The following is a 13,145-nucleotide window of genomic DNA, read 5'->3' as shown; positions in this document are numbered from 1 at the left end:
CATCGGGGCGTTCACGTTCACTACCTGTGTTGATAGATCCCGATCGTCAACAGCGTGCCGGCTGTAGCTAAGTCTTCGATGCTGCGGAAAGGAGAACGGAACAACTGTTAGTAACGTCCGCCCATAAACGGTTCGCTTAAGGAAAACTGTCCGTTTCCTGGCTCTATCTCGCTCAATACAGCTGACATTCGAAAAATGGCTTAAACACGACAGTACATAAACGAACACGACACAAGGTACTATTATCTCGAGCAAAAGTAATGTAACAGAAATGTATTGTTGGCGAACTTCGATCAAAATGCTAGTTGATTTTCCTTCTTCCCGTTACACGAGGTCTTCCATTAGGTGTTAGATTGTTATAAAGTGCAGTTTTTTATTTTCGTTTCAGAACAGACATGCCAAAACATTCTTTTCGGGTTCAGGTTTGGGTGAGGGCAAGAGTGCTTCATTTGGCTAAATATAATATGTGAGTTTTTGCTTTGACCCCTTCACACTGATACCACAATAAGCGGAAGACAAACACAACCGTTAGAAGCACGGGACTTAAAGACAAACGTAAGACTGCTACAGTCTCTAACTGTACCAATTGTAACATCAACGGGAACGTACACTATTTGTACAATATTTAACAATTTGACAAAAAAATACAACCATTAAAGAGTATGCGAACAATTTAATTATACATGATATAACATTTTAATCACATGTTTTGCCCAGATGAAAAATGAAACGATATGTACAAATGTAAGATGAAGTTTTTAATTAACTACTCTACTTGTTCTACTGTTTGCAGACGGGACTGAATTTGTTTTGTTCCACACCGAACAAAATTGTTCGAAAACATTCCCGGAGTTCTTTGTTTTCAAACTAAACACATTCATTAAAATTTTCAAGTTCAAAGTTCATTCGGGGGGAAATAAAAGAAGAGAAGTGCTACATGTTACATTCATTGAAACTTGTGTGTCATAACATAAACATAAACCTAGGATCCTAGGATAATTTGAACATTGCAAGCATAAATGTACAGTTGCGCAAGGATCCCATTACACATAAAATACAAATATATTTTACAATAAAATATTTACAAGTAATGTAAAATCAAGAAATAAATCATAAAATGCGCAATACATCACGCAAACACACAAACACAAGCACATCTGGGAGTTTTAGATTGAAGCTACACAGATAGCAGAAGAAAAATGAAACATCTTATCGTATAGAGAAAAGGATAACAGTTTGGTTGAAAAAACAATGAAAACAGATCGCACCTTCACTTGCTTCAGGGTCATCGTCGAAAGATGTGCGAGATCGGGTACAGGGTACAGGATCCAAAGCCCAGAACGCGTTCACGCGATTATGTGTTAGGAATAGTGAGTACACACAACACACAGACACACACACACATATACAGAAGAGAACACATAGAAAAAGGTATGCAGCACGCACAGTCACATACACGGAAGGATACAAAAAGAAACACGTACAGAGAAAAATGGCTAGATTAGTGTTTTGAAGTGACGCTCACCGGAACAGAAACGCAAAAAAAAATCGGTAAACACAGAGAAAATGTAAATGGTTTTGTAACGAAATTTATGGTTGAAGTTGAAAAAAGAAAGTCAACACAAAACATGAAAGTGTGAAAGTTAAATGGGACAAAAACCACAAAACCAAATCGTTCGGGGCATTGCGCACCGAGACACAGCAATAACGGGCAGTAGTAGTAGTGACAGTAGCAGTAGGTGAACATAAAGTTAGCACGTTAGGAAATTAAAAGAACATAAAACGAGATCATTTAATGTTTTCGTACCGTATGTAGTGAAGCCTTCGAGTTCAAGATTTTGGTTTTGATTTGTTTTCGTTTGCGCAAGTAGGAGGTTTTAGCATGAGAAGGCAATGATGGCAATGTTTGGAGCGCATGTTTCGAGCACGATCATTGTAGAAGCGTTTCAAGTATGGTTTGCCACCAAAGTTTGGTGTTGTTTTGTTTTGTTTTGTTTTTATGGCAAAAGGGAAAATTTGCGTTGCATGTTGTTTTGTTTGTTTGATCCGGGTTCGGTGGATGTAAGGTTTCGGTTTTTTTGGGAGGGCAGGGAACAGTTTATTGGTCAGGATGTTTGATTCGTTCAATACCGGCGATGATTCGGGTTTGCGTTTTATTGCATGATGGTTGTTTTCGCGCGTTGTTGAAACACCCAAATATGGAAGCGATGTATGGCGGTGTAAAATATGGCGGATGCCGAATACAGTGTTTCGTTTGATTTTTGTATTCCAATGCCGCCACACCGACATGATGGTAGGAGATAAATATTTGACAATGTACGAAATTGCGTAGCGCAATGAGTTTGATTGAGTTTTGTTTGTTCAGACAGAAGCGCACAATTGGTTCGAGATATGGAAGCGATTTGAAACACATTTTGTTGAATGTACACACACACACGGCGACGAATAGGAAAGAAAAGAAAAGAAAAAAAGTTTCATTATGTGAATTGTTGTCAGCATACGCGGACCAATTTTGGAGCTTTAAAACATCTACCAAAGGGGTGCGCAATTATTGGATGAAAGTAAATGGTGGGTAATGTGTGTGGGTATGGAATGCACAATTCGGCATCGAATCGAATGAAACGAAGAACACAAATAATGGATAAGGGATGAGTGGCATTGAAGTACTAACTGTACTGTCGTGGGGACGGCATATCTACACGGATTGGGGTTGGGGTGGCAGAGAAGAGGGCAGTAACTTCTAGCTGGAACGTTCGCAGGTTTTGCAGGTTGTGTCCTAGCAGATTACCTTTTTGTGTCCGTGTTTTACGTACAAAACTAGCATGATAAAGAATAAACAAGCATCTACGTGTTTTGTGAAAGTGTTTTCAATTGTATTCTTCCCTTAACTCCCTATACTCAAAGTCGCAACGAATGAAAACCCTCTGCGGGTTCATATTTGCATCCAATCGTTTTATGTATGGGCAAAATATTATGATAAGGCAAAATTTTGACAGACATCCTTGAGCGGTAAGAGCGGTGGAGTACAGTCAACGCAGTGACCGGTAAGTGCATGGAATGACTTTGGTGCAACGAAACGAAAGTCGGAACCGTCGGTTCCATGCGTACGCAATCGAGAGAAAAAAAACCCTCCACAATCTACTCACCCGGCGGTATGGTTTAAGCTCTTCCGACAGCAGATGATGTATTTTGGCATCCGTTAAGTCTTTCTTCGAGGGATTGTAGTCCAGCTCCTGCATGTCCAGGTTGCGGGTCGAATTTTCCAGGTTCGTAAAGCTAGGGCTATGGAACGCAAACGCAGGATTGATGCGAAACGTGGTATAGATTGAATGAAGCACAGGTTAATAATGATCCACACGATCCTAACAGGGAACAATCAACACTGGCACACTCTACACCAACAATACGAAACTAATAAAAAGATGCATGTACTTCAAACTAAAGATAACGTGTACTTAAGATAAGCTAAAAGCTCAGTTCGAGCCATTGCACAAGTGTACAGTTTATAGCACAGCACTGTTGATTTGCTGTGCTTTTGCTGCGCAATTTGAAAACTGATGTGCAATTTGAAAACTGCACACTTTAAGTGCAGTGAATATATTACACATTTTGCCGCAAAATTGGGTTCGAACGCTGTTTAACGGAGCTATTACTGGCAGAGCGCTGCTGTGAGGGCAAAACACTACGAGCTAGCAAATGTAACACGCAAAAAGAACCCTTTAGCGCAGTACTTCATGTACAGGGGAGAAGATAAACCAACAGAAAATAAAAATAAAACCAAAGATGTCCGATACCAATCGGGTGTTGAGCACTGCCAGGACGTCTCCAGCCAGCGAGAGTGCCAAACCAGTAACAGTGAGTTGAGAAGGAAACAAAATAATCAAAAGAAAATTAAATCAAACAAAACAACGTATATACACGCGCACACGTGGAGTGTGAAGAGAAGAGGGAGAGAGAGAGAGGGCATGCATCGATCAATTAGTTTCCCGTTACCATGTGCCGAGCATTGTGGCGCCGCACCTTCCGCCGAAGTAGGACGTGTAGTTTCTAAATAATGCACTCATTGATTCAGTTCCAGACATTTGTCCGATGGTGGATGGGTTGCGCCGCATGTAGTCCATGGCGTCGCGCATCGTTAGCTTAGAGTAGGTTTCCAAAATCTTCGGCTCCGGACCCTGGCGGTGGGGGGAAAAGAAAGAAATCGAAACATGCACGCATTAAGAGCCAACCGCGCCACAGTGTGTCCATGCATTGTTAATGCCGCACACGTCGTATCGCCGTTACCTGTAAATTCTTGATCAATAATGGACGAATGAACCTATTGTCGAATCTCTTAAACTTATCGCGTATATTGTAGTTGCCCGTCTTGCCCACGATATCCTCGATGCCGGCCATCATGTGATCCATAAACTGGGGAAAGCGGAAATACCCAAAAGAGATGGTAAGATTCATGCCAGCATAGTGCCTGCGGTGGAACAAGTTTTTGACACCACCACTAGTACCACCATCACCTACCCGCTCATGGATGCGCTCGTTCATGGTCGGTTTCCGCTTGCTCGAGCGCTTCACGTTCAGTATTTTGACTAGCGGTTTGATGGTGATACCCTGCAGGAACACGGTAAAGTAAACGACCGCAATCGTCGTCGTCAAGAACATTGGCTGCAGCGGAATGTGGTTCACGTCCACCAGCAGCACCAAAGCGAACGCAACCGCTCCACGAAGGCCTAAAAATAGGGATTTGAAAACAAGTATGTATATATCGATGGGACACACTCTTGGGTTATTAAGGCACGCGTTCGAGATGCATTGCTTACCTCCATAAGACATAACAAATTGATCTACTTTAGTAAGCTTGTGTATTCTAAAACGATTCGCTAACGCTGACAGTATCAAAACACCTGGTAAAGGAGGAAGAAAAAAGAACAATAATGTATAGTGCGAAGTAACTTTTCCCACCCACCCACTATCAACACGTACCTAAAATTCTATACACCGAACAGAAGATTATTGTCAGCAAAACGAACCAAGTGTTCCACACATGTTTGTTGTTAACAGTGGCCACGCCGAGGAACATAAAGATGATCGTTTCCGCCGAGGAGGACAACATTTTCAGTGCATACTTAATGGTAGTGTGTGATTTGTGCGACACATTCTGCTCGACGTAGTTTTTCATCGTTATTCCACAGAAGGTGATACTGCGAGCGACGGGGAAGGAAGTGGGAAGAACATAGAATAATTGTTAGTAACTAACGGCAAAAGAAGGAAGGACGCAGAAGACCGTGTAGGACACGTGTTCAAGAGTTCAAGGTTTTCCTTGGAACTTGTAATTTGTAGCAAATTGTACTCAGTTGCAATTGTATGCAATCAAATGCAACACATGAAGTCATTATTATCATTACGTAAATGTACTCTTTCATCCTTTGCCACACTGTACTAACAAGTTGGCACTCTTGAAAAGGAACCAATGCAACCACAATGCTCCACAATAGATTACGTGGATCATATTACGATGGTAGCAGCAGCTTTTCGCTCTCCATTATTAATCAGTGTCGATTGACTCGATTGCTTCTAGACATAGAAACACGCTCAAACTTACGCCAAGATACCGCTCATGTGGAAAATTTCCGCATTCAAGTACGCCAGATAAGCCATCACAAAGATGAAGATCGGTTCGATGACGCGCACGTGATCGGTGAACCGTGTCACCAGCCCGGTCAGGAAGCCCCAGATGACACCTGAAGAATGAAGAAGGGGGGGGGGGGGATATACAATCAAGCGCAAACAACCATTAAAGACACGTGGCACTGGGTATTGACTGTTGCAAGACTCTTGAAAAAGAACATGGCCAGATACTCACCGATAATGGTACCGCCGAGTGCGACCACAAAGAATGACGCAATGCCCGACACGATATCGACCGCGATGATTTCGCTAGCACCAATCTCGTTGTACACCTCGAACATGTGATACATAACGACCTGTGGGGAGGGACAACCCAGAAGATAGTAGGTTAGTAGTGTCACCAAAATGTCTAACCTGCCAGTCTCCCTCGCGCATATACGTACCGTGACAGCATCGTTTAGGAGCGATTCACCGAACACCACGATGTAGAGGACCTCGTTCACGTGAATCTCCTCGAAGACGGCGAGCACCGCCACCGGATCGACGGCCGCAATCAGCGACGAGAAGAGGAAGATGTGCAGGAACGGCAGGTCGACACCGAAGATGCCGGTTTGACCGCAGGCCCACAGCGACCCGCCGATGGTGGCGATATTGAATATCGTACCGATCACGGCCATCAGCAGGATGGTGCCAATGTTGTCGAAGAACATGCGGTTCGGCATGAAGTAGCCCGCGTCGAGGATGATCGGCGGCAGCATGTAGAAGAAGAACGTGTTCGGTGTCAGCGGTGACACGTGCAGGTTGGTGGCGTACCGCAGCAGCACCCCGATGATGACGCCGACCACGATCAGCAGGCAGGACTCGGGAAAGATGCGGCTCAGCTTGGGCGTCATGTGGAACCCTGTGCGAAAGAGCAATATCAATAATTATTTGTACGTTCATTACTAGTCGTTTAATTCTACAGCAAGTAACAAAAATAATGAAACATAAATAGATAACTTTAACGATTATAACCCAACACCTTTTAAACATTTCCACTACTACTACCTTTGCAGTTGTTAGGTCAATTGATGACTCTTACGCGCTCCAGAGGAATCTCAACCTATTCAGCACTTGGTGTTTGGCAAACCAACCAAGACTCTGTGTGGATAAATCCAGCGCAATTACATTCAGCCGGCAATGAAACTCTTTAAACTTTAAACTTTTGTTACTCATTACACAGTCAGAAGTTGTCTCGCGCATCATCACTCGCGGATCTTGGTGTGATTCTTGATTCATCACTATCCTTTGGCGAGCACTACCACTCTATAACTAACAAAGCCAATAGGATATTAGGATTTGTAATCAGGCAAACTCTAGAGATTAAAGGTCCAATGTGTCTGAAAGTGTCATATGCCGCATTGGTACGATCCATCCTGGAGTCTAACTTCTTTTCTCGCCCTACTGTCACGTGAGGACAGGTAGGATAGAAAGCATACAAAAAAGATTCTCCAGAATAGTTACAACCCGATTACAATGGACACGCTTTTTCGTCTGCAAACCTTAGAACATAGACGCCAGGCAATAACAGGCGGCTACTTCTGTCGTGAAGTTAATCAGCGGGAACATAGACTCTCCCCAGACCCGATAGAAAAGCTGATTTTTTATACACCTGAACGACCTCTCAGGTCACGTGAGCTGTTAAAAACTACGTTCTCAAAATATACATATGCTACAACCATATGCTAAAAAGCTTAACAAATACCAAAGATTCTTTGACTTCAACATTAGTATAAACCAGTTCAAACCCAATTGTCTCTCGTTTGCTCATTGATAGCGCTGTAGCTAAGTTTATAGATAAATTAAGGATTTATTATATAAGCAACTGTAACATGGCTATGCAAGATACTAAATGACAAATAAACCTTTACAACTGTATTCCTTTTTCAATAGTCCTTGACCTTTGCTTTGTTTGCCACCTAACATATCGTTGTGTTAGTGCCAGTGGTCTCATGTGTTTGCACCCTTTTCCCTCCTTCAGATAGTTCTCCCAATCCAAGTAGGCTAGACTATCGAAGAGGGACGAACGACACAGTACAGCAGCACCACAGTGGTACAGCAAACCCCATTAAGGACGACAACGTTTTGATCTTAGCACGTCATGTACGGTGTTCCAGAGTTCTTCAGTTTCGTACATTGCTCTGCAATGGCCACACCACCAAATAGCGTACGAGGCCATATAACACCGTATGGTTTCCAGCTACAGCCCCCACAGCATGGGTGAAAGCACACTTGATTGAGCTTAAAGTCCTTTTTTTCAAGTGCATATTGTTCGATAGTTCACAATCCAACTTCGCCCACTGATCCCGCACGCGTGAGAGCTTTTCTCCCGCATTTACTCACGTACGGGGTGGTAAAGTGGCGTGCACTACAAGTGCACCATTTTGCAATAGGCGCCAGCGTGATAAACAGTGACATAAAAATAACAAAGCAGTATCATCATCACCCCTCGGCTGTGTGCGGTTGGGTTTAACGACGGAAAAGTGGCCCCATCGTTTGCCATGATGCATTATGCAACGGCACGACGGTGGTAGAACGGTGGCTCACGCTCGGTAGCTAATAGCATTGGGGGCCCGCTGATGTGAGCAATTGAGTTAACGGCTCGGCGAAAAGATACGGTTCTGTAACGAAATGCCGTTTGGAAGATGTTTTGCGGCGACAGCGGCGACGGCGCACGAAGCTGTAAACAAACGAGATGTAAATTTTTCCGCCCACGTCCGAAGCCTTAGAACGGAGATAGCAGCAGGTGCCAATCGCTGACCGTGAAAACAGTTTCAGTTTAATATTCATCATGCATACCGCAACTGGGCCGTCATGAAGCGGCCTTAATCGCCTATTAGAGTAACCCGTAAGTAACAAACAATGCAGTAACAATATTAACGTTTATCTCTATTTCAAAGACCGACTTATCATGTTAAGTACATGACAATTGTATAAACGATGATAACGAGCGTTGATAGTATGGATCATTTACTGTTAATAAAAAAATCAATAACACTTGTTTATATGTGATAGACTTTGGGTATCGGGGGGCAATTTGGGTATCGCTTCAATAACCGGGGATACTAATAATGAGTTTATTTAAAAGGATAACACGCAATATGCCTCGATACATCCCACTATGAGAGAGCCTTCATAGCATCTAATTGCGTTGTCAGGAGTGTGATTGCACTACATATTGAAGTCACCAAGAGCACCAAGTGTTGAGATGGAAAGCAATTAAAATGTTCTGCCACTAACTCATCAAGTCGATGATGGGACATGGTCCTTGCCAATCGTTGCAGGCACCAGACTTTCAGTACTGATCCCCGGTTCGATCGGGTCGCCACACACCACCGGTACAAGCTTGATGAAAGTTCCAGATTCATCGGATCGTGTACTCACCCCACTTAAACGAAGCAGATGGCGTGAAATTGAAGCCCAACTACATCCCCAATCACTACGCTTCCACTCTGCGGGATTCGGGCCGCCTTAAACTATGCGTTAATATGCCAATATACCGGCCATGTTGCTGCCTTTCAATTTCAATCATCATCTACTCGGCTCGGCACACAGCTCGAAAACAATTCCGGAACCCCAAGTGGACAACCAAGACCGAGACAGGGGCGGCCAGCCCCTGAGCTTGCGGTTAGTCGTTCGGACCGGAGAGTTCATTAAACGACCCGACGAGTGTTGCGCACTTTACATCAAAACACTCCTCCTCCCTACACTCAATGGAAGGGAAGAGTTAGTTCGGTACTAATTGGAGGAAATAAAAGTGACGGCTCTGGGAGAGACCTGCACCCGATCTAGCGTAGGGTTATTAAGCGTATTGGATGAGTTATGGAATTTATATCTGCACTCGTGGTACACTACGACGCGTTCAAAGCACCGTTGCGCGACCGTTAAAAGCAATCGTTGCAAAAGATTTGCTTTGATTGGTGTTGATTGAAATTTGATTAAAGTGTGAAGCATTGTTCTTATGTATTGTTGTGTGCACGAACACGCTGATCAATTTGGGGTTTCGCAACTGATCGCGGCAACTGATTCTTCTTCCAAGAAACGCAGCAGTGTCGAAATTGAGATTTAATTAATTGATTCATAATTTATTGCAAATAAATTTGGTCCATTGGATGAAACGACCAGAATTGAATACTTCACACAATTGTTTTTTTTTTTTTTTTGTGAAAAACTACTTCTCATTTTATTCAGGAATAAAGCCGATACTTCCTCCATATTGTCAAATAAAACTGTTTATTATCATCAAATAACGAACTATTTTGTCTCACGGAAGAGGGCATCAATATTGGATTTGAACTACGCCCGGCCTGTACAGGAACCGATACGTCTACCACTAGACCACCCAGCCATGGATTATAGCAGAGCATCAAATAGCTATAAAAAAAGAATTGTACTGCTTTGATTAATCTATATTTTCAGCGTTTCCCAGCAATAACGAAACCTGGTCAAGCATGGGAAGGAAATTCTCTACTAATAACCAAAGATTGTAAGTTAAAACAAAATAATTACTACTCAAACATATCATTTTAATCGAACTATTAAATGATAGCAGTATCTAAACATTCTAAAACTCTGTTAATATTTAACTGTGTTTGTCTTATTCTATTGTTGAAGACCAGCCGTAATCTATTGCAAGTCAGAAACGTTGTTGTCCTCCACAAACCAATAACAGATAATCAACCACCATCAAGCAATTATTCGCACGAACTTCTCAACATACACACAACAAAAAAGAAGACACCATTATGTGTTGAACAAAAAAAAACCACGACACAAATTAGATTTAACAGTTGTCAGCGTGTTCAGAGAACGAGAATCGACACACAAAAAAAGCAAAAAAAAAAACGACGCCTTTACACCTTTAAAGGCCCGTTATACAACACCCCGATCGGAAATCGTGCATTGCATGATGATGACAGGCATAGAAATCGTGAGATGATCTATGCATTCTTAACAGTCGTATTTGAATTGTCTCTCGTCTCTCGAACGGTCACCAAAATGGGTCCGCCGTGTTGCGAAAACGATCATTAACCGGGACCACCACCACCAGCTAACGTCAATCGCGTCGCAAATGCTGGCATTCCTCTTACAGGACACTAATTGGAAGATGGATGCCACACCACCACCATCACCAGATAAACAAAATAAATCAAGATTGAATGATGCATTGAAAACTGTCCCGGGTGTTGGTGGAACGTGTATCGAGATGGACGGGAGAAAACAGGTAAAATTAACGTGGCCTTTTAATTGGCTTAATGTTTGGCAAACAGCTTACGCGATACTCTGATAAGACTTCGATGATTTATGTCTTACCGTTAGGGAATAAATAAGCCTATAAGGTTTTTAAATCAATATGTTTCATTTATCTATTGATGCAAGCTATGTCTTCTAACAGGGAGCAACATAAATTTAAAAAATCCTACCGATTTGAGCCTTTTTTTAGCATTAAATTCATACTTATGGTTGAATTAATCCACCATTCACGAAGATATCACACAGCCATCATTCACCCCTCTCTATGGTGCTGTTTCACATCTGCTTGGTTTCTGTTTTTCAACGAATACTCACAGTACCCACACAACAGTACTCAATTGCACTTGAACAGGCACTGATTTGTGATTGTGTTTGCAAATGGAATTTAAAAATGCATTTCGCCTGCTTGCAGCCCACACATAGCCGCCCCCGGTGGCAGCTGCCTGGGAGTCGGTGGAAAATATAACACCAAACTGGCACGACACTTCAGATTGATTTCGTATTAATAAACAATGATCGAATTGATGCGAGAGCTAACGATGCCAATTCAATGCGAGATCGAGCTGGCTCGGCTGCCCGGTCCATCATCCGGTCAGTGGCCTTAATTGGTTTTTATGATAGAAATATTGCGTGCTGCTTCTCCCCATCTAGGACGACGAATGGGTGTTCCTTACTGTAAAGTGTACCACTTCACCAACGGCTGCTGAAATAGGCCGAGACTTTGCGCGAATTCCAGACAACGTGGTAGAGGTTTCACACGTGCTTTTATGTTTTATTGGCAAACTAAATTTAACAAAATCTCTCCTGGAGTGAGGTAATTGAGACTTTAGGGTGAAAAATCGATTATTTTTAGCTTTGTCTTGAACTGTTGATATTTACAAAACATTTAACCAAAACTGTTTGGAATTGTTTTACTTGCAACCTTTTTCATTTAGTCATATTTAATTATAAAATAAAAAAAACATTTAACAACATTCTATCTAAATATGTGTTGCAGTTACACAAACATGTAAAAATTTCTTTTAAACAGATTCCCTCTGCATCTGCTTGCCATCAATGTAGCAAAAAAAGCGATAAAAATCAACAAAAAATCCTCCCTCGTCTGCAAACGATGTACGACTATTTGCTTGCCGTTTGTTACACGGAACGATCTTCTGGATCGAGAGATTTGCAAGTCACTGAGAGGTAATCGTAAGTATAATAAAAAAAAATACACATCATACACAGCCATATACGCCTAGCATTAGTAGTGTGTCCGCCGCTTCAAATGGCAGCTTCAGGCGACATCTTTGGAGAGATGAACGAAAACCGTCGTCCGAAATGGTTCCAACAAGAGCTATTTTTACTACTCTCAGAATGAGGTTGACGACGTCGGTGGAATGAGCAGGCGTTACATGTTTTGCGCGTAACTGCTGTTGTGGCGTAGCAAAGCAAATTTTCTCGTTGGAAAGGATTCTGTACATGTAAAAGTAGATAATACTTTAAAGCAGGAGATATTATGCTTCTCCGTATTTAATAAGTTAGTTTCATTGAATCATCATTCAACTAATCATGGTCTTATCATGTACCTTAAGGCTCATGGGGGGAATTTAACGAGAAAGTAAACAACTTCTTTGGAAATCTCGGGTCAGTATTATTTCTTAGTAACACGTAATTGATATAAGCTGCAACGAGTATAAAATTCTCAAGATTTTACAAACCTTCAGCATAAGATTGAACGTTATGGATTCAAACCCCACGTGAATCCATAGAAGCAGTACAGACTCTTGCTTATGAATACTCCAACAAATCCCAGAAAGCCAACCGTTTTTTTAATCAAGTGAAGCAACTACAACATATTTACATAGCTCTATACAGCAATGATGCTCGCTTGAAACCAGCTGGCTGAAGAAACCTTAGAGTCAGAAGTTGTGTGATTGTTTATTTAGGGTATTGCAGAGTCAACGCTTAACATGTTATGAAACGCAAGAGCACAATCTTTGGAGTAAACCATGCTGAAAGTTAGTCATAACAAAGCAATGACTGCTGACTCGATACAACCGACCCTGAACCATCAGACACAGAAATCAGACAGCCGTCAGCTGAGGAAGGAAAATTGCTCTTATCGAGCAACAGAACAGCAACAACAAAAAACCCATATTGTTGTACCATTTCTCTAGAACCTACAGCCGTGTTTAACAGTGCTTAACAGCATGTAATTCACAGCAGAAAATGAAAACCAAAAAAAAAAG

General features: G+C 42.1%; 1 protein-coding gene across 16 annotated transcripts in view; it reads right to left on the bottom strand.

Annotated features, from left to right (window-relative positions):
• Positions 1-13,145, bottom strand: part of LOC121597761 (sodium/hydrogen exchanger 3) — a 58,100-nt gene that overhangs the window by 18,769 nt on the left and 26,186 nt on the right. For 10 of the 16 annotated variants that reach the window (XM_041923840.1, XM_041923842.1, XM_041923845.1 and 7 more), the window contains exons 4-14: positions 6,066-6,523; positions 5,858-5,978; positions 5,597-5,735; positions 4,978-5,195; positions 4,815-4,898; positions 4,516-4,724; positions 4,285-4,410; positions 3,994-4,175; positions 3,147-3,282; positions 1,808-1,822; positions 25-81 (exon numbers count right to left, since the gene is read on the bottom strand). In XM_041923840.1, the coding sequence (XP_041779774.1) occupies positions 25-81; positions 1,808-1,822; positions 3,147-3,282; positions 3,994-4,175; positions 4,285-4,410; positions 4,516-4,724; positions 4,815-4,898; positions 4,978-5,195; positions 5,597-5,735; positions 5,858-5,978; positions 6,066-6,523 (1,745 nt within the window). Of the gene's footprint in view, positions 1-24; positions 82-1,268; positions 1,278-1,807; positions 1,823-3,146; positions 3,283-3,993; positions 4,176-4,284; positions 4,411-4,515; positions 4,725-4,814; positions 4,899-4,977; positions 5,196-5,596; positions 5,736-5,857; positions 5,979-6,065; positions 6,524-13,145 lie in introns of all 16 variants that reach the window. The other 6 variants (XM_041923848.1, XM_041923852.1, XM_041923851.1 and 3 more) reach the window with 4 other exon arrangements.

Source organism: Anopheles merus, chromosome 3R, assembly GCF_017562075.2.
Source record: "Anopheles merus strain MAF chromosome 3R, AmerM5.1, whole genome shotgun sequence".
In the NCBI taxonomy this organism is placed as follows: domain Eukaryota; kingdom Metazoa; phylum Arthropoda; class Insecta; order Diptera; family Culicidae; genus Anopheles; species Anopheles merus.
The sequence above is the reverse complement of the archived record's forward strand: the minus strand, read 5'-3'. Positions and strand labels throughout refer to the sequence as shown.